The 20,769-nt window shown below is 39.4% G+C and overlaps 2 protein-coding genes across 3 annotated transcripts; one reads left to right on the top strand and one right to left on the bottom strand.

The window, feature by feature from the left end:
• Nucleotides 1-164: 164 nt before the first annotated feature.
• On the bottom strand, nt 165-9,005 carry zfyve21 (zinc finger, FYVE domain containing 21). 2 transcript variants are annotated; one of them, XM_046876822.1, is made up of 8 exons: nt 8,819-9,005; nt 6,745-6,795; nt 5,976-6,144; nt 5,214-5,289; nt 5,001-5,098; nt 3,530-3,583; nt 1,635-1,765; nt 165-1,029 (listed from the first exon to the last, which is right to left on the bottom strand). In XM_046876822.1, the coding sequence occupies exons 1-8, from the start codon at nt 8,942-8,944 to the stop codon at nt 994-996; spliced, it is 741 nt and encodes a 246-aa protein (XP_046732778.1). In that variant the 5' UTR covers nt 8,945-9,005; the 3' UTR covers nt 165-993. The 2 variants fall into 2 exon arrangements, with proteins under 2 accessions (XP_046732778.1, XP_046732787.1); XM_046876831.1 differs by lacking the exon at nt 3,530-3,583 and having other exon boundaries at nt 8,819-9,002.
• Nucleotides 9,006-10,734: 1,729 nt separating this feature from the next.
• Nucleotides 10,735-20,232, top strand: fhip2a (FHF complex subunit HOOK interacting protein 2). The gene is made up of 17 exons (XM_046877570.1): nt 10,735-11,082; nt 11,987-12,065; nt 12,217-12,386; nt 12,818-12,922; nt 13,107-13,229; nt 13,708-13,923; nt 14,010-14,206; nt 14,298-14,412; nt 14,507-14,583; nt 15,077-15,269; nt 15,423-15,595; nt 15,909-16,052; nt 16,148-16,238; nt 16,389-16,532; nt 16,750-16,890; nt 17,002-17,105; nt 17,250-20,232. The coding sequence occupies exons 1-17, from the start codon at nt 11,038-11,040 to the stop codon at nt 17,359-17,361; spliced, it is 2,229 nt and encodes a 742-aa protein (XP_046733526.1). The 5' UTR covers nt 10,735-11,037; the 3' UTR covers nt 17,362-20,232.
• Nucleotides 20,233-20,769: the final 537 nt, after the last annotated feature.

Below are 20,769 nucleotides of genomic sequence, written 5' to 3'. Positions count from 1 at the left end.
TCCGTTAATGCTTTTCTACCTGCGTTCTGTTTCTCTGACAAAAATACAAAATTAATCATTACTTCATTCGTTATTTGAATTGAAAGCACCAAAATTGCTTTATCGTCAGAATAATTGGACAGAATTTCAAAAAAGAAGAAGAAAAAAAAATACCGACAAATATACAGGTTACAAATAATTGATTTAATCAGTAAATAGGAAATAAATGTAGATATAAAAATCATGCACACGTCTGTAAACAGATTTTGTATTGCAACACATTTGCATTACATAACAAAAAAAAGAAAAAGAATTTTAGGGGAGAAAACACTTCAAATACTGACCATGAATTCGTGCTTTGTGTATTTCACGAAAGCACAATTATATTCCTGGAAAGTCGTTTCATTTTAACGGGGGGTTTGAACTCAACAACAAACTCCGGACTGAACGCAATGAAAAATACCGGCTATGCATACTTGGTTAAAAAAAAAAAAAAAAAAGCAAAAATACTCAAAACTTGCATCAATTGAACCGCTTGTTGTAGTGTGTATTGGTGATTTGGAGGTACGGTTACAAAGTGTTACAAGTAAATATACTGGTAATAAAGATATATATGTATATATACATACACGCACACAGAATTGTGTTAAAATGTGACTATTTGACTTGTAAGGCTCAAGAAAAAAAAAATCTTATTAGACTGGAACGTATTCACTGTAGAACATGTGCATATATATTGTGTGTGTATGTGTATATTTATATATTATAAACACACGTACACATGTATATAAACACATTGCATGAAAATCAACGGTTAACTTGGTCCATCCTGTTGTAGTGACAGGCGAGTCATGTGATCAATCCAGTTCATCCGAATGGGAAGCGGAAAGCAGAGGTCCGATAGAAAGCAGGTAGGCATTGCGGAGTATACGTGAGTTTCTAAGAAACACGCTTCCTTCTCTCTTGGTCTTGACACTCCTCCGGTTCCACTTAAGCTCTGTGTCTTTGGGTATTTTACTGGTCCCTGGACTCGTACAGCAGTTTGGCAGCCTGTTGATGAACAGAGATAATAATCAAAAGGACGGTATGGTATTAAAATAATTTTCATTTTAGAATCCTTTTTAATACTTAGAACTATTTGAGATACATCAGAAATATTTTTTATTTATTTCCTATTAAAAAGTTATTTTATATTAATGACTATAAATGTCCCCATAGATCTGGTCAAAAACATCTTGAAACAAATATTAATATTTACTCATTATTAATAATAATTATAGCAGCAGCAGCGCCCCCATGTGTAAGCACTAAAAATTACTCCTTGTTTGTTTTCTGTTCATTCAAGTCAAGAAGCTTTTATTGTCATTTCAACCGTATATATCTGACGCAGTACACAGCAAAATAAGACAACGTTCCTCCAGAACCCTGGTGCTACATTAAACAACATAAAGCTACATAACAGAAAACACAGAGCTAAGGATTGGTCAGTGTCTTTGCCATTAAAGGTGCCATTAATTCTGGAGTTGCCCTCAAAGGTCATAGGAACACAGCAAAATTCATTTCAATAATTTATTTTTGTTTTTATTTTACAACATATTATTTAACAAACATTAAGTGTTAGATGAACACTTCATGGTCCAGATGAATACACCTACCTTGTGCATGGCGGCGAGCCAGGAGGCGGCGCTCTTTTTGTCGTCGGCCGTCTCCATGCGGAGCTGCTGAGAGTCCTGTGAGCCAGGAGGCTTATAGTGCAGCATCATGCCTGTGGCACGGGACACGCCGCCTGTGCGAGAGTTCAGAGCTGAGCCATTTGTCCTGAATTTTTATTTTATGTGAATATTAAAAATAAGTAAATAAATAAGGGGTACAAATAAATAAATTAAGCAAGATCGGTCTAAAATGTCTGATATAACATTTACTGAATGACAAGTACAACCCAATATCAAGGTTTGCGGTTTAACTTGCAATTACAAAAACGGCAAATAAACCTTTTGGAGTACAGAGCCTGTCAAAGGTTTAAACACGCGTGTCTTTTTTGGTTTTTGAGAGACCTCCTTTTGATTATATGCAACAAGCTAAATAATAGTACAGTAAAAAGACTTACTTTGACCAATACATAAATGTACATGTTTTATTTTCATAAAAAAAAAATAAAATCCTCCCTTGGCATGAATAAAAGCTTAACACACTCAGGATGCAGACATTTTGTTTCTCCAAACATGCAGCTGAAACACTTTGCCTCTTGTAAAACTTGGCAATGGTGCTGATTACTAATGGGAGATTTCTTCTGACCTTGTGATCCAGTTCACCCCAGGGCAGTTCAGTAGGATTTGGGTGTGGTGACTGGCCACTGCATGATAGAGAAACACTTCATTCGACTATTTGCTCTCTAAATAACCGACACAGCTTGGACATACACTTTGGTTAATTATCTTGTTGTATGATGAAGTCGGGTTCAGAGGAGCCTCAGTCCAGATGGAATTGCATGGTGTTGTAGTATGGAATAGTAGCCATTGGTTATTCCTTTTAACTGGAATACGTCTCCAATGTTCCAGGCCCCAACACAAACAGTTAAGCTTCTGATCTCCACCTCCAGTCAGTCTAATATCATCTTCTCTCCAGTCTTACACAAGTTCTCCTGTTACATAGTCACATATGAACTCATCGGTCCACAGGACTATCTTCCAATCATTCCCAGTCCAATTCTTGTTTTGTTTTGCCTTTTGCCTAGTTTGTTGCATAGAAACAAAAGGAGCATGCATGTGTCTCAAAAACCATAAGACTTTACAAACCTGCACTGTAGATGTTAAAAATTGTTGAGAGATTTTACCAAGTCATTTAAAAAAAAAAAAAAAGGTCTTACACAAAATATTATAGAGAACTATAAAAGCAAACATTGGTAGTTACTAGTATGTTATTATATAACCAAATGTGGTTAATATTATTTGAACACAACAAATGTTTTAATGCATTTCATACTCTGCATGAATGTGTATGTGAGATACATTTAAAAAATCTAATTGAATGTTAGAGTATATATTGTCTACTCTACTCTTGACTATATTGTCATCAGTGAATCTCTTATTATAGGATTGTACTGGATACAGCACAAGTAGGTGTTATTGCATAAAAACACAAAAAAGCCAAATCACATCCCAATAAGCAAATCAGGAACAGGGAGGTGCTTCATTCACACACTCCTCTAAAAGTAATGTACACTTTTTTTTCAGTCGGTTAAACTTACAGTATTTCTGTCCCTCTATTCCTACACATGTGGTAAAGATTTATTCAAGTGCATTATTGATGAGGGAGGAAATGGTCTAGGAGACCAGACCTATTACTGAATCACTGGACATTTTGCCGTGATAATGGGTTTGAAGAGAACTCGTGTTCAAACACTGATGAATCATCATTTATACCATGCAAGTCATGCTGAGATATCCACAGCACACTCTTAACATGGCTGTCTTTTTGAGCAGTAAACACAAGTAAGAATTGGGACGTAAAGGGCAGAGAAAGTAAGAGAGAGAGAGGGATAGATGCTAACCTTCAGATATATAATGACTGTCCAGCAGAGTGGTGTAAGTATGAATATCATTCTCTGGGCCCAGAAAAGAAACAAGGCATCAAGCAGCCCAGAGAAAAACAAAACAGAAAAAAAAAAGCGCAAGAAATGTTAATACATTATACAAGCTCTTTGTTCCTGTGAAGAAGTGCACACAGCATTATTGTAAATTCAGCATCATGTGAATCCTGAAGGAGTTAATGACACAGATTAGGGCAAGGTCATAAGACCAAAATCATACTGATAATGTGAGCAACTATGTTGCAGTATGCTGCTCTAAACTCTTGCCTTTTTCAATAAATCACAGACAAACTGCAAGAAACTGACTTTAGACTGTTCAATAATAACGAAATTACTTTGTGTAATCATGTGGGTACACACTTTTTTTAAAACGTAAACAATCCAAATCAAGTCTGTATTGCAATCATCTTTTTAGCTTGCACTTCATTCACATACCACATGAGGGCGCAAGAGAACTCATTGAAATTGCATCAAACTTCGACAAACTATTTTTTATATTGTGCAAAAGAATAATTAAAAAGATGCAAAAATTAAGTGAACGGTATTCACATTCCATTCAGCTCTCACATTTTTTTTTTTTTTTTAATCTTATTACACTATTGCCATTAACCTTTATGTGTCACAGTAAACTCGGTTTAACAGCTGTTGGATGTAAAATGTCAAACAACCCAAAAATATCGAAGAAACGAGGGCAGTAGGGGTGTAACGGTACAGGGCTTTCGGTCATGCAATCCTTTTTACGTGCGGAACATTGTTATAATCTAGCTAGTGCTACAGATTCTTTAGCGTTTTATGTCCGGATTTAATTATTTCTCTTTAAATGAGAAAATCCTGACAATTCCGCATAACGAGGGAGTGAATAAAGACATTTTTTTTAAAGTGTGCTGAAATAATTAGAACAGTTAAGTAGATCATAACTTTAGGGAATTACACATTAAATGTAAAACACGTGCACACAGGTCTTAGATATGTAAATGCAATTAGATATGTAATGCAATTTTTCCATTTATTACATTTTATTTAATCATTTTAAATTGTGCCAATTTATTTGATGACTCAATTTTATCAATATAATAAAAAGAGAATTGCATTCATTTGATTAATTCTTTTTTTTTTTTTATAAAATTATTTTATATATTATTTAACCGAACAGGCATTTTATGTGTACCTTTTGTGTACCGTTACACCCCTAAAGAGCAGTGTGAATATCTGATTAAAAACAACAGGAAGAGCACACCACATCGGAGCAAATGCCCAGGTTGTGTGTGGGTTTGCTAATAAAACTGATTCAAGTTCTCTAAATGCACTTTATACATTTTCGACTATAAATCGATTCCTAAGATTCATAAACTCTTTTAATCATTTACAAAACATTGACATAAAATAAGGAAATAATACAACAAGCTGACTAAAGCCTTGGTCTGAATGTTACCTCCAGGGATTGAGCCCTCTGTCTCGGTCAACACTTGCATGGTGGAGATCCGAGACAACTCAACTTCAAAATGGCTTTCTCCATCCAGGAACAAATATCTGATTAAAGAAAACACTTTTAGTTGGAGCGATTTGTTTTGCGTGTACTTGTTTATGTAGATGGGCGTGCGAGAGTCAAAGTGAAGGTGTGCGAGAGAGCGAGTGTGCTCTCTACCTGTGATTATTTGACAGCCGGCACACCATGGTCTCCGATTTCTCCGAGAAGCCGAGTGTGACCAGAAACGTGCCTCCTAACATGGGCACAGCATTAGAACAACGGGAATTAGGGTATTTTTCATAATCCTAACAAGGTGTCTCCACACTTTCATGGCTCAAATGCCATCTCGAACTTTTACAAGCCACAACTGATTTTAAAACTATGTGGGCATGAATAAGATCGTGAATCTGACCCACATGTAAGTTTAGCTCAAAAATGCTCAGACTAGGACCCCTGTGCTGACCTTTGATTTGGATCACTGTGTAAACTAATATTTATTGTTTTATTTTTAAGCTGCAGAAAATAAATTAAATACAGAATCTAAGATGTGACTTTTTTCAATTTAATATAAACGCAAACACTCTTTACTGTTCTCGAAATATGGTGAGGGGAAAAGTTTACCCCCCTCCTAACATGACCACCACCACCACCATGCTTCATCCTGTAAATGCCACCAAATGTAGTGCTTTGAGCCAAAGGCAAAAAAGATCTCAATGTTATAATCTGGTTTGCTGAGTCACCTAAATGCCAGTGTAGCTACGTTTTCTTTACGAAAAATTTAAGAGAATTTAGACTCAACTAAGCATTTTCATCTTTTATAAAAAATAAAAAATTAATAAAGAACATACACACTGCATTACTGAAAAATGCACAACTTTTCAAAATGTTATATGTAGTATTAAAATTGGGATCAAACTGATGTGCTTTGTGTTTTCTCACCTGCAGTGAGCACTTTGAGCTGTTTGTCGTAGAAGTCCAGTTCTTTCTGTGAGACGAGGCCGCATTCCCCGCACTGCCTCACCGGATCTACAAAGCACATCCTGGGCAAAGCCACCTTCTTACTGCAACATTTATCGCAGAAACAGCGGCCGCATCGCCGACAGTGGTGCTGTGGACGCACAAATGGAGTGTGTGTAACAGCAGTGCATGAGTGCTCACACGGTCTACACTCGGCAGACAAATACAAGAGCGCACAAATTAGGAATTATCTGTAGTTTGATGAATCCTGGATAAATACCAGAGGCTGCGAGAATCCTTTTAGACCTTGTCATGAGACCTTGTGTGGGTGTATAACACACAACAGAATTTTTCTATTGTAGTTTATATGCAGTTCTATAAAGGCTTCCGGAATTTATTTAAATATTAACCGGAGACTTTGATCTCCCGCTATAATAGATTAAAAAATAAAATAAACCATGACTGGTTGTGCATTCCTGTGCACGCACACACACACAGAACACAATGTATAGAAGTGAACATACATGCACAATATTATAACACTAAACAAGCCCAATGTTAGAAACGCACACACGTACGCAGACAGAACAAACCAGGACAACAAAATAAACACTGTGTGGGGGAGGGGAGGGTTTCTTAAAAATTCTATGTAAACGGTCACGGGATTACAAAATGGCACAAAGTTACACAACAGGAAGCAGCAGACAAAAGAGTGCACTTGGCAAAAACTAAACAAACTCTTATGACATACCTTTCTAGTGATGAAATCGAATTTGGTGTCACACTGCATGCATCTTGGACACTGAAGAGTGGAAATAAAAAGTATGTAAATTATACCATTAAAAAAAAGATAAATGCCATCAAGACCAGTGACCCTTAAACTCAGGAAGTGCCACTTTACACACACACACACACACACACACACACACACACACACACACCTGTGCAAAAGTTTTAGGCGCTGTAAAGTGAGAATGCACGCAGAAAATAGAAGTGTTAACAGAAGAAAAAATTAGAAACCCAAATCTAATCAATATTTGGAGTGACCACCCTTTGCGTGCAAAACAGCATCCATTCTTCGGAGTAGTTTTTCAAGGAACAGGTAGGTTGTTCCAAACATCTTAGAGAACTAACCACAGATCTTCTGTGAATGTAGGCTGCTTCAAATCCTTTGGTCTCTTCATGTATTTCCAGACACACTTAATGACTTTGAGATCAGGGATCTGTGGGGACCAAAACTATTATTTCCAGGACTCCTTGTTCTAGATACTTCGTAATGACATAAGCTTTCATTAAGGTAATATTAGCTGTATGTTTGGGATTGTGCTCCTGCTGCAGAATAAATTTGGTGCCAATCAAATAAAAAGTATATCTAATCGTTGAGGACACCAGTAATCCTAACAGAATCTCCATTTGCGAATTGCAGCCCCAAAATTGTAATTCTTAATATTTCACTGTTGCCCGCCAACCATCAATATTGTACTGCTCCCCAGCCCTTTTGGCAAACACCTTGCCCCTGCTACCGCCACATCTCACATTTTGACTTATCAAAGATATGGCTTTTTGGTTACGGTCCTTAAATAAAGACCACGTCTGGCCAGACCTCTCCAGACTTTACATGGGTGTTTCTTGGTCACAAGGTTTCTGCCGGTTATTTGCTTATGGCACTGTCTTCCAATGTTGAAGGGAAGTAAGTATGATGCGTCTTCCATCTGATACACTACATTTCCTTGGTCAATTGCTGCATCTAAGGTCCTTAAAATGGCTCATTTCTGTGTTTTTTTCCCCCCAAAATTGCTTAAACAGAACATCTTGAAATCTGAGTCTGCTTTGAAATTCATGCCTGGGAGAGACCCTGTTGATGCAATAAAACTACCTTGTGTCTTTTTCTTGTGCTCAGTCTTGTAATGGTGTATAACCTGTGACGTGAAATTGTCTTCCACAATATCAACTTAGTTTGGCTGTTCTTCATCCAGTTTGAAGCCTCCTAAACAGCAGTTTATGTTTATGACTTTATCAAGCTACATATGAAAAACCAAGCCTGACTCTGATCCAACAAAATACCTGACTTTGTGCAAATACACAAAATGTGAAAAAGAAAGAAATTAAAGGGTGGTGACACCAAATATTGATTTAGATTTTTCACCTGCCCAAAACTTTTTGCATAGTACTAAATACACAACCACAATCATGCTCCAATTCTGTTCTATTCCAAGTTTCAGGGTCACTGGATAAGAGTTCCAGCCTGTGTGATGATTCGAAAGAACTGTCCAAATTTCTACGTGTTCTTCCTCTGGGTTCTCCAGTTTCATCCCAAACAATCCATAATGTTCCTGAATGGAGCCTGATAAGTGAATGAACTGACATGAGTTCAATGCCGTGTCGATATGCGCATGCGCAGAAGCCCTCGCTTGAATACACGCTGTTTAAATGCCTGCGTTACACTGCAACAGTTTATTCACTTCAGTGATAAAATCTGACTTATAAAATCACAAACAAATTTCCGTGTGATTTTTATTAATTATTTAGTCATTTCCACACCAACTTAAACCGCAATAATCGTTTGGGAGAACACTTAATGTAAGAGTTAGCTGCCCGAACTTACTTATTAAATGTTTCCGTATTTAATTACATTTTCGTTTAAAATGACAGCGCTATAAAATAAAACCTGTCAACAAAAAATCACCTCAGCGAAATGTAATAATAATATAGAAGAAGTTTCCGAGTGGAAAATCGAGATTGAACCGAGGCTGCTAACTAGAGTTAGCAAAACAACAACGCCCAGGTAAGTTTAGCACCGAGTGCGACGCTAATTCGCCTCATACCTCTTTATCCGGAACCCACTGAGGCTCGGCTAGCGAGAACGGGCTGCTGAGCGCTCCGTTCTCCGGGACCATGCGCAGTCCACTCGGGCTTCGCACCAGCTTCTTGCCGTCTGGAACGGCGGACATCTTTTCCTTCTCCCCCTCTTCCACTCGCTACCTGCGTCTGCAAGCAAGCTGTACCAGCGCGAGCCGACCGGCAGGGGGCGTCGGGTTCAGTCCTCAAACACTGCCTCCTCCCTACATAGAGTTAATCTAAATCCTATCCCATCCCATTACTTTACTGTATGTAGCTCCCTAGTTCACTAGAATGACACGCAGTTAGAATTTAAACACCGCCCATGTCCCCAAACAACCCAACCGACAACTCGCAATGAACGTGTCCCAAATAACACCATGTTTTATATAGCTGCCACCTATGTGAGGTATGAAATCGTGGCTAGTGCGCCCTACCTAGGGCACTATATGAACAACAGGAAGCTTGTTGACACGTGCAATCTATCTAAACAACAATTAATTACAACAAAAATTTACAATTTCACCAAAGTATTTCTTGCTTTATACAATTAAATGTGCACAAATATTAATAAAAAAAATCAATTATTTGATTCTATAAATAACATTTTTACGTGTAAAAAAAAAACAAAATATTTTTTTTGAGATTTTATGGTGATATTTACATTAACAAAAAATTTAATTTTATATATATGTAAAAAAATTAATAAATATAAATAGCAGTGATGTGCCAATGCTGTGGTAATGACCTGTAGCTACAAAGCAACCCAGTTTATAAAATAAATAAAAAAAATTAAAAAACTTCTGCATTATTTTACGCTCAAACATAATTATAATGATCATAAATGTCATATTTAGGTTGAAACAGTCATTAACTGAAACAGAAACAGTGTAGGAGCTTCAAACTGTATGAGGAACAGCAAAAGTTGAGATTGTGGAAGACAATGTTAAGGCACACAAACAAGACACAGGACAGTTCTGCTGCATCAGCAGGTTTGCAAAGCAGACTTGGTTTCAAGATGTGCTGTTCAAGCTATTTTGAAGAAGCGCAAAGTATCAAACAATGTTGAGGAATGTTGATGTAGATGCGGTGGTCAGCCAAGGAAACTTAATGTATCGGATAAAAGACACGTCATGCTTCCTTCCTTCCAACACTGAAACATGTCCAGCAGTGCCATCAGTAAAGAACTGGCGGAAACAAGTGTACTGTCTGCAGAAGTCTGAACAGAAGTGATCTTCATTGAAGAATTGCTGCCCAAAAGTCATATCTCTAACATGGAAACGAAGCAACTAAACTATGCAAGAATTACATAGGAACTGTGCGGAAGAAAAATGGCAGCAGGTGCTCTGGACTGATGAGTCAAAATCTAAAATATGTACAGATTTTTACAGTACAATATGAGGGTCTGCAGGCAACAGTGAAATATGGTGGAGGTTTCTTACAAGATTGAACAAGAAATTTTTGGAGAGATTTTTTTGAGGATTTGAGAGTTCCCTCAAAATCTGGGTGCAAATTGATGGTGTTTTGATGATTATATTATAATTTTTTGTATTTTATATTTTTAATAGCTAAATATAAATGCATTTACTGGCAGAAAGATCAGTAAAGCATAGAAAACATAAATATACATACATTAAATTATAATGTATAAAGTTTTGAAATAAAAATATATTGATATATAATCAGGGAAAAACAATGAAACATGAATCAAGCATTATTTTACACTCCTATATGTATACATATTCATTGGCCGAATCCCAAATAACTTTTTATTATATGAAGTGCGTTACTATGTACAAGTTATCATTCACCACCCTATATAGTGCACAAATATAGGTAGTGTAGAGGTATTTGGAATCGAGCCATTGTGTACTCCTCTGACGCTGACAACAGTGCTTTGTGAGCTCACTGGCGCGCTCTGGTGTCTTCGAATGGGATTGATTCTTGGTTTTGGCCATGAAAACGCCACGGTGGCTTTAGCTGGTGAAGTTGTGTTTACTGGGGATGTTTACTGAAATAAACACGTGTTTGGAATTCAGACGCTAAGTTTTCCCAGTATTTTCGGGTTCTGTTCGTTTTTTATTTCTTGCGTAAGAGCTTGCTTTATGAAAGCTGCAATCTGGATCGCGGCGGCGGAAACCGAAAGAAGAAGATAGAGGAGTTCTCTCGGTCTTCTCGGGAAAAACTCGTCCAGTCCAAGAACAAGATGTTCTCCAAATTCACCTCGATCCTGCAACATGCAGTGGAAGCGGTGAGCATGGGTTTTTTCCCCTCTATTGTGCGGACAAAGCCCAGGGCAGAAGGGCCTTGCTATCTAGCTAACCGAAACTAGCCACAGGCTACCTGCCTAGCTTACCTTCACGACTCCTTCACAAAGCTTTATATGAATACACGATATTTTTCTCTGTCTGTTCAATTACTTTATATATAGATTAACTATATGAATATGTTCTTCTAGCACGCAGCTACACTCACAACTAGGTGACATCTTGATCGATTTCCACATATACTTCCTAAGCTAGCTGTTCGGACATGGGGCGAATCCCAAATCGCGCCCTTTTGGCTCCATAGTGCACTACGCAAGCTGTACGAGGATATGAACATCTAGCGGTCTTTTGCCCCCTTTGATTAAAAAGGGAGCAATTTGGGATTGAACCAGTGCTCATTTCCAGGCTACGCTTTTCACCGTAGATGCGTCCACTAAACTAACTAAAATGGTTATTTATTTATTTACTTGTCTATTTATTAACCTTAATAATGTTAGTTATTAACTATGACTGGTTCACTAGGTGACAAATTCTTATTCAAAACGTAGTTATTCAACGCTAATAGACGGCCGCGGGTATATGGGAGTCGCGGGACGAATCCCAAATAGCGTCTCATCTGCTGCGTGTAGTGCACTACCTAGTGTGGATGAGGTGTCTGATAATGCTCTGTGTAGTCTCCGAAGGAAGGCGGATTGAGTGTATTTGAGAGTGAACCAGCCTTACTATGCTAATGTATATACAGTATGTTTATACACCTTTTGTCCTGACTAGCAATGAGAATGTATACAAGGTTTGACTTAAAAACAAACAAAAAATATTTTTCGCATTTGCTATCCAAAAGATAAAAGATTGGGTTATATATTTATGTACATCCAATATATTTTGCAGCTTGCTCCATCACTGCCCTTGCAGGAAGACTTTGTGTACCACTGGAAAGCCATCACTCATTACTACATAGAGACTTCAGGTAATATTTGTTTTCCTGTAATAATGCATGAGCTGACGTGTTCATGTATTTACGTGCCACAGCGTGCAAGCTGACGCAATATAATCTGCATTACTGATGATACTAATCAAACCGCAACACATTATATCGTATTGGGTCCTGTTTTTCGCAGATGATAAAGCCCCGGTAACGGACACTAACATCCCTTCCCACCTGGAGCAGATGCTGGACATCGTGATTCAGGAGGAAGGAGAGAGGGAGTCGGGTGAGACGGGTCCCTGCATGGAGTACCTGCTGCATCACAAGATCCTGGAGACTCTCTACACTCTGGGCAAGGCGGATGTAAGTACTGTTTTTTTGCCAGTGGTGGTGGTGGTACGTCTCACTACACAGAGTGGAAAGTGGAATTATCTGGATACTTATTCTGGAAACATCTCACTCTCAATTGACCTGGAGCTCTGGTTAGATTGTAAAATGGTCCCTGAGGGTGACTGAGTTCGGGGTGATCCCAACTAAGGATTTACAAAAAAAATTGTAACGTCCGTGAATAAAAGTCACACCACCCCTCCCCACCGGTGTCACGTTTATTCACGGACGTTAAATCAGATATCGAGCACCCCCATATAACCAAAATGTTATGGTCCTTGTTACGTAACCCCTCTGTGAAGATTCGACTGTGAGATTAGTAGTCGAATCAGGCTCCTTCTATAGAAGCATCAAATTGCCTCCCCCCCCCTTGACTGAGTATTTTGTTACTTACATTTTGTTCATAGTGTCCACCTGGTATGAAGCAGATGGTCCTGACCTTCTACACCAAACTCCTGGGTCGGATTCGCCAGCCGCTCCTGCCTCACATCAACGTGCACAGACCTGTACAGGTGAGCCGACGGGGTTACTGTTGGGTTCACGCGCAAGTTCTTTCTCATGTAGTGTGTAAGTGAACGCACAAGGTAACTAATTTGTCCGAAGGAAAGCAGAGACAGTGTAATCAGGGAAATCACATTAATGCAGGAAAATGTCACCTGATCTCACTGAAGTTTCTAAAGCGTTTGCATTCCACAGAAACTGATCCGTCTGTGTGGCGAGGTTCTGGCTGGTCCTACCGAGAACGAAGAGATCCAGTTTCTCTGCATAGTCTGTTCCAAGCTCAAACAAGACCCCTACCTGGTTAACTTCTTTTTGGAGGTAAGCGTCTTGTCTTCTAGATACGAGGTGTTTTCAGAAAGTCGAGACTAGTTTTGTAACATGCCAACAGATGGCAGCACAAGGCTGCACACACAGTCACAGGGCACACCGACCTTCATAAGTCAGTGTACCAAAAGACATCATCCTGTGTACATTCTGACCACGTGCATTACCACGTCTTCTCGCTGAAAACGCGATCTTACTTCCGCACCCACCCTACTCACCAGATTTGGCTCTTGCAGACTTCGCCCCCTTTCCTGAAGATGAAATTGCAGCTCAGAGGTCTCTGTTTTGTCACTCTTGCGGAGATACAGCAAGAATCGCAGAAGGAGCGCTTTATTGCTCCTTCTGTAGTCTTGTAGTCTAGTGTTTTGTTTGTGTGTAGTCTGGCAACTACAAAAGGTCCGTCTGTACCTACGCAATAATTTAAATGCTCTACTAAGACATCAGTAATGCATCTCGTTGCAACTCTGTGCAGAATAAAGTAAAACGATGCGAGGACAAAGAGTCAGACGCTGACAGGCCAAAAGACGATCCGTCGTCTCCGGATACAGGTCAGCAGCAGAGCGCCAGGGCAGGGGGCGACACTGGCGGCGCTGTGGGGGGAGCCGGAGCTGAGATACACGCCAACAGCGCGAACAACAGCAGCAATTACAACCTGGTCAGCTCTCTGCTCAACCTGACCAAGAGCCCAGTGAGTCGGCCTCTCAATCATTCGAAAACACACCATCATTTTAAAATCTCTCTTTTAATAACACTGCATGTTCCGCCTCCACACAGGACTCTCGTGTGGTGGTGAAGGCGTGCGAGGGCCTGATGCTGCTGGTCAGCTTGCCCGAGCCTGCAGCCGCTAAGACGCTTACAGAAAGCACGGAGCTGTGTGAGCTGCTCACGGCTCGCCTGGCCTCGTTCTACCAGGCGCTCCCTCAGTCTATGGACCCGCTCGATATCGAAACTGTCGAGTCCGTCAACTGGGGGTGGGTTATTCTCCCAAACGCATTTCTGATTCAGTTTTGTTTTGTATTACCGCCTATATGTACTCTTTACATTTCTTTTTTTCCCTCACAGCCTGGACGTGTACAACTTGAAGGAAGACGCCGCTGCTTTCACAGGGAAGCGAGCGCTCATTTCATTCCTCTCCTGGCTAGACTACTGCGATCAGCTCATCAAAGAGGCACAGAAGGTAATCATGATTCGGGGGGAAACAACCTGAAAAATGTTACCATAGGACTTAAAGCATGTATATACATTTTTTTTTTTTTTATGTTGATCTTCAGACAGCGGCAACAGCTTTGGCTCAATCGGTGAGAGAACGCTTCTTTGTACCTGTGATGGAGCCCCAGCTCATGCAAACGTAAGTGACTTACGCAATAATATCAGATATACATACGTGTAAAACAAATCAGAAAACAAATTAACAAAACCGAAAACGCATAAACAAATCAGAAAAAACGACAATTCGGACAAACCAGAAAAGGTAGGTATAGTTTGCGAATGGAATACTTACTGCTCATTGGATGAGACACGTTATTTAAAATATACAGGAAGTACAACAGGCTGTTTGTCTGAATTGTCGTTGTATTTTGTAATTTTTTTATTGTTTTTGGATTTATTTTGTTTTCTGATTTGTTCAATTGCTTTGTACTTCTCGGCCACCGTACCAATTGAACAGAAACCTGGACAAAAATAGTTTTGCAATTAAAATGTATGGCATTTGACAAGCAATTATTACAATTATCTGAGCAGTTAAGGGTGGCAAAGGAGATGGGAAAGTACAAATATTACTGTTTAAAAATGAACAAATATAATACGTGTGCGTGTGTGTGTGTGTGTGTGTGTGTGTGTAGGTCAGAGGTGGGCATCCTGACCTCCACAGCACTATTGAACAGGATCATCAGACAGGTGACATCAGAGGCCTTGCTGCAGGAGACAGTGTGCTTCCTGTTGGGAGCAGAAGTCGGTCCTGAGACGCTGGCCAGCATTACTCAGAATCCGTTGAGGCACAGGCTCATAGGGCACTGTGACCACCTATCAGACGAGGTACACATGCAGTCATAGCTCTAGAATTGCGTCTGTCATGAGAAATTTATTTTTCTTCTAAAACCGCTGTGTTACTGACGCCTTAGTTGTTTCGGAAGCAATTACAATTCTGTCCTAGTGTTTGAGGCTAACTGAATGATTTTCTGTGTGCAGATCAGCATCATGACCCTGCGGCTGTTCGAGCAGTTGCTGCAGAAACCGTGCCAGCATGTCCTGCACAACTTGGTGCTGCGCAACATCGACGAACGCAACTACATCGAGAACAAGGCGCAAGACGAGCGCGAGGACCGCGAGCACTTGGAGAACGGGCAGCCGCACGACGCCATGTAAGAGATCTGAGCGCATCAGCAGTTAAAGTGTCCGGCTAGTGTTTTAGCTGAATCTGTCGGAACAGACTTTTTAACTGCATGCAGTTAATCTCTATTTAGTTCATTTTCCTGGCTGATGATGGTCATTTCTATTCATCCAGCACTGGCACACAAGTAGTTTTTTTTTTTCTTTCACATGGCATCCTGATTACCCCAGATTGTATATACATAAGCATTTTGGCTCAACTGTTCTTATTTTTGTGGAGTGTGTGCACAAACTATTGTTAATTGAAGTGTTCGTATGAGTGCCGTTGCTTGTCTGTGCCTTTAGTGATTTGGAAGAGGACCCGCTGTTCTCAGACCTGTCTCCAGATACCAAGCTGTCGAGCCCTGATTGGCTGAGCTGCTCGCCTCCACCTAGCACAGAGCACACAAAGCCTGATGGGAAAACAGAGGTTCACAAAATTGTGAACAGGTGCGTATGTGGAAATGAAGCTGTATCGTGATTTGATGAACATGGAATATTTTGAGACTTTTAATGGAATTTCTCTACCTTTGTCCTTTGCTCAGTTTCTTATGCTTGGTTCCGGATGAAGCTAAATCGTCTTATCAAGTCGAAGGCACCGGATACGACACGTACCTGAGAGACGCGCACCGACAGGTCAGCGTGAAACCTCTGCTTAGGTCGTTGTTCGTGTAGTGTTTTAATATAATGCTTTTTCCAGCGTGGGTTTTTCAAGACGATCATACAGCACAAGACGAATCAAATGTGACTGGATGAAGAGCTATATTTTAATTTGTGTGCCCCCAGTTCCGAGACTTCTGCGTCATCTGCCTGAAGTGGGAATGGCGCAGCAGCCCGAAGCCTATTGAGAAGTGTAACCTGGACATCCCCTTCTTCGAGGGACACTTCCTTAAAGTGCTGTTTGACAGAATGGGACGTATCCTAGACCAAGTAAGCGTTAATGTGATTTTTACATGAATCTTATTAATGTCAGTGTTTATTAACTTGCATCATTTCATCTTGAATATTGTATAATAATTAATGATGAGCATGTTCATTCTTATTATACTGATTTATGCAACGTATGGCCGAGTTCTTTATTTTACAACAGCGAGCAGTGCAGCTGTTTAAACTGATTTCTCTTGACTTCCTTTCTCCGCTTTTCTAGCCGTACGATGTCAACTTGCAGGTGACATCAGTGCTATCGAAGCTGTCTTTGTTGCCCCATCCTCACCTGCACGAGTATCTGCTGGACCCTTACATCAATCTCGCACCTGGCTGTAGATCCCTGTTCTCAGTCATCGTCAGGGTATCGTTGTTGATCCAACGTTTTTGCTCAGAACAACATTGAAATCTAAGTGGTGCTTGTGTGAGCTTTGTAGTATTTAATAAACAAATGGTTCCTCTTGATGCTTGTCAGGTGGTGGGAGATCTGATGTTGAGGATCCACCGTATTTCAGATTTCAACCCTAAACTGCTGCTAGTGAGGAAGAGGCTGCTCGGGATGGAGCCTGAAGGATCAAGGTAGTACAGATTTCCAGCAAGTGCTGAACCAATTTAGTATGTCCTAAAGGTTTTATTTTTTGGCATGATATTTTAGTTGACAGTAGATCATTGTATCTCTGGTGTGTGTTTTTTTTTTTTGTTTGTTTTTTTTTTAAACCACAGTGTCGATCATGTGACCTTGCTGGAGGGTGTCATTGTCCTGGAGGAGTTCTGTAAAGAGCTGGCTGCCATTGCATTTGTCAAGTTCCACACTTCTGCTTCTTCATCCCCATGAACTTTTGCTCACTTTGACCTGGATACACGCATCAATGGCACAGTTCAGACTTGACCCAAAGTGGGAAACCGGCACAGATTCACCACCACCTGTGAAGATCCAGAGGGTCTACACTCACCTATCTGAGAACATGCAGGAGAGATCAGGATGGAGGAAAAAGCCCACAGGTCAAAACTTGGACAAGTGTGAAGGTGAAAGGTGATTTGTAGTAGCACTCATATGCTTGTGTTTTATCCCTCATTCAAATCACCTTTTTCTTTTTGTTTCTTTTTTTTTTAAACTTTTTGTTTATTTTGCTATTTTATGTTAAATTTTACAAATTTGCCTTTAATTGTTCCTCTGGCTTATTTTATAATATATTTCTTTTTTAGTTTTCCTCTGGTTTTGCACACAAACCTGCAGACTTTCAGCTTCTTTTTTTTTTTTTTTTTTTTTTTTAAAGCCACAGCGTGTTTCACTTTGGATAGAAACACACTTATAATTTATTCTTGTCCAAGAAGTTTTGAAAGAGCGTAAATTATACCCAATGTCAGAATTGAAATGATTGATATACGAGATGCTAACCAAAAAAAAAAAAAAATCTGCTCTTTATCTAAAGTGATAAATTTTAATGCGAAAGTTTAATTTTAATAAGCTGTTGTTACAGCAACAGATCATGTGCTTCTATAATTTTTTTTTTGTTGGGGTGGAGAAATGATACCAAATGATAATCTTGTGTATTTAATAATGCATATGCAACCGAAACCATTATCTGTAATGTTGATCTTTTGATAACTCAGGATCAGAAATCGAACTGTGCTTAAAAAAAAAAAAAAAGAAAGAAAAGAAAAAATCCAGCCCTGCTTAAAAACATTTTTCCTCAGTTCTGATCCCTGTTTCATTGGTTAAATAGAAAAAAAAGGCGTAACACGGAATGTTTAATTCGGACCGCGCACGTTTTGCACATGAGATTTCACTGGAGCGTCCTCGGAGGACCGTGCGTCACGTCCCCGACAGTGTTCGGAAAACCTTTCCTTTTTCAGCTGCATTGCCTTACACGTGTGTATGTTAATTTATGCCATGCGTATTTGTGTGTGCCTTGTACTTAGCTAGGATTTAGCTGTTCATGTCACTTTTACGTGTTTCACAGTAATTTATTCGAGGTAAAGATTTGCTGTTTGATGTCTTATAGTTTCAGTATTATTACAAAACATCGGGCGGATTTATTTTTCCCCTCCTCATCAGCTTTTAACGAAACATACACCAGCAATAGTGTTGTCCAGTGGACTTTTTTTTTCTTATGCATTTCACAGGGGGGAAAAAACTTTTACAATACTGAAGTTTCCTGTGAAGCTGGTTTTGTGTATTGATTAAGTCCTGTTTTTAAGGGAACAGTTAAAGTTTTCCCCCTAACTTTTGATCTAGGCATGTGTTTGTTGATCAGTTCTGTAATATTTAAAGATTACAGCATAACTGGGTGTGCTTTTATAGACAAAATCATCATCGATAGGATGTTGACCACTCAGCAAAGTGTTTTCTTTCTCCCACACCACAGCGTTTGTGCTCCTAAAGTAAAGGCGAGGATTTTGGAGTCACACTGAAATTTGCAATACATTAAACATAACAAATAGTAAAAGCTTGCCCAAATGTGAGTACTAATAAACATGCTGAGATACTATTCGGTTTTGATTACCAACACATGCCTATTTTATACTTTTTTTTTTATTATTTCCTTTGGACCTTTAGAACATCTTTCCTGCAAACTGATGTACGATTTTACATTTACACTAGACTCCATTGTTCTTTTGGGTAATCACATGCAAAGACTTGTTGTTTTTCCCTAATTTCTTTCCTTGAGTACCTGTTGTTGTGTTCGTGTCTTGTTTATTGTAAAGATCCTAATTTCATCATCTTGCACATTTTATACCATAAACGTTCCCAAGAGGTTTTCTTTAATACTGTATATATGTGTACATGATGTAAAATGCATGCGAACGCCTTTTCTAGGAGGAAAGAAATGTATCCCCATTTTGTTTCCATCACTTTTTTTTTTTTCCTTTCCTCAACTACATACTTTTTAACCTCTCGGTTGCCAGGTATTAAGGCTCTTATAAGGCAGGGGCTAGATATGAAAACAAAAGAAAAGATGTTCTCCAGACTTGGAACATTGGAGATCGTTAGACTCCTCGTGATCGTTTTCAGTTCGGATGCAATTAAAACATGTTCCAAATAACTTGCTGCTTTAAGACCTTGTTATATCAGCATACGAAACACTATTGTCGTTTGAACTATGCGTATAGTAAAGCTGTAAGTGGAAAAAAAAATTGGTGCTGCCTGCCAAATTTTTATTTGCTGCACGAAATGCGACCTAGAAATGTTCCTCAAAAACCATTAACATGCCTAGATGTGACACATGCCTTATTAGAGGGCAGTGGAGGATGCGATTTATGCTCTTTGTGAGTCCGAGTCTTACATTTAACTTCTTATGGTGATGTTTTGTGAGTAGTAATGAGTAGAAAGCCACCGAATGCAATTCCATTAGCGTTTTTTATTTTTCATTCATTCAGACCAGACACTGTTCTGCTTGACGTACTTTCTCGCGACGTTGCATCACTCCGACACACGATGTCAAAAAGTCACTGCCATAATGCAGCATCGAGCTGTTGCGTAGATCATTGTGTTGCTTGCTCACCATCTTGTTCCTTTAAAGTAGGGATGATCTCGTATCGGTTGCACTCTTATGCCCCATCCCCCACTGACTTACTGTACGCTGGACATTGTGATTCAGCATCAAACACATCGTGTTGCACCTTTCATCAATTTTATATCTTTAAGGGAAAAATAAAAGGTTTCTTAAACTTTCCGTCCCAATTAAAATATCATTTTCTCCAAGAAGTCTGAATTTTGTATTATTTAAAACTGTTTTAGATTTAGTCTTTTCAAATTGCCTTTTCCTTTTTTTCTAACATGGGGAATAGTCTGGAAAAACACAAGCACACACTGTATAAAAACCCTTTAAGAACTGCAAATGTCCTCAACAAGGCACACACAATGGGGCAGTAAGACTTGCTGTGAGTAGGGCTACCGGAGGAGATTCTGCACAAGGTGATGAGACATTTGCCCTTTTGTGCCATTCTGATGGTTGAGACCCCATTACCTCGGTGGTACCAGACCCAACCCCAACCCAACTTCTTGCGTTAGAAATACCTTGAAATGCCTGTTGACCAAGCGAGTTCATCTCCAGGTGAATGGTTAAAACCCATTAATTCAAGCAAGCTGAGGGGTTTTTCCGATGTCTTTGGCACCACATGCATATCCTTTCCATGCCACATGAGTTAGTCAGCTTCTTGATAAGGGTGTAACGGTGCACTTGTTCGGAATTGGTGCACGCGTACTGAATGCAGTTCTTGTTTTATGTCTGGAACAAAG

The sequence above is a fragment of the Silurus meridionalis genome, chromosome 2, assembly GCF_014805685.1.
Source record: "Silurus meridionalis isolate SWU-2019-XX chromosome 2, ASM1480568v1, whole genome shotgun sequence".
NCBI lineage: Eukaryota > Metazoa > Chordata > Actinopteri > Siluriformes > Siluridae > Silurus > Silurus meridionalis.
The sequence above is the reverse complement of the archived record's forward strand: the minus strand, read 5'-3'. Positions and strand labels throughout refer to the sequence as shown.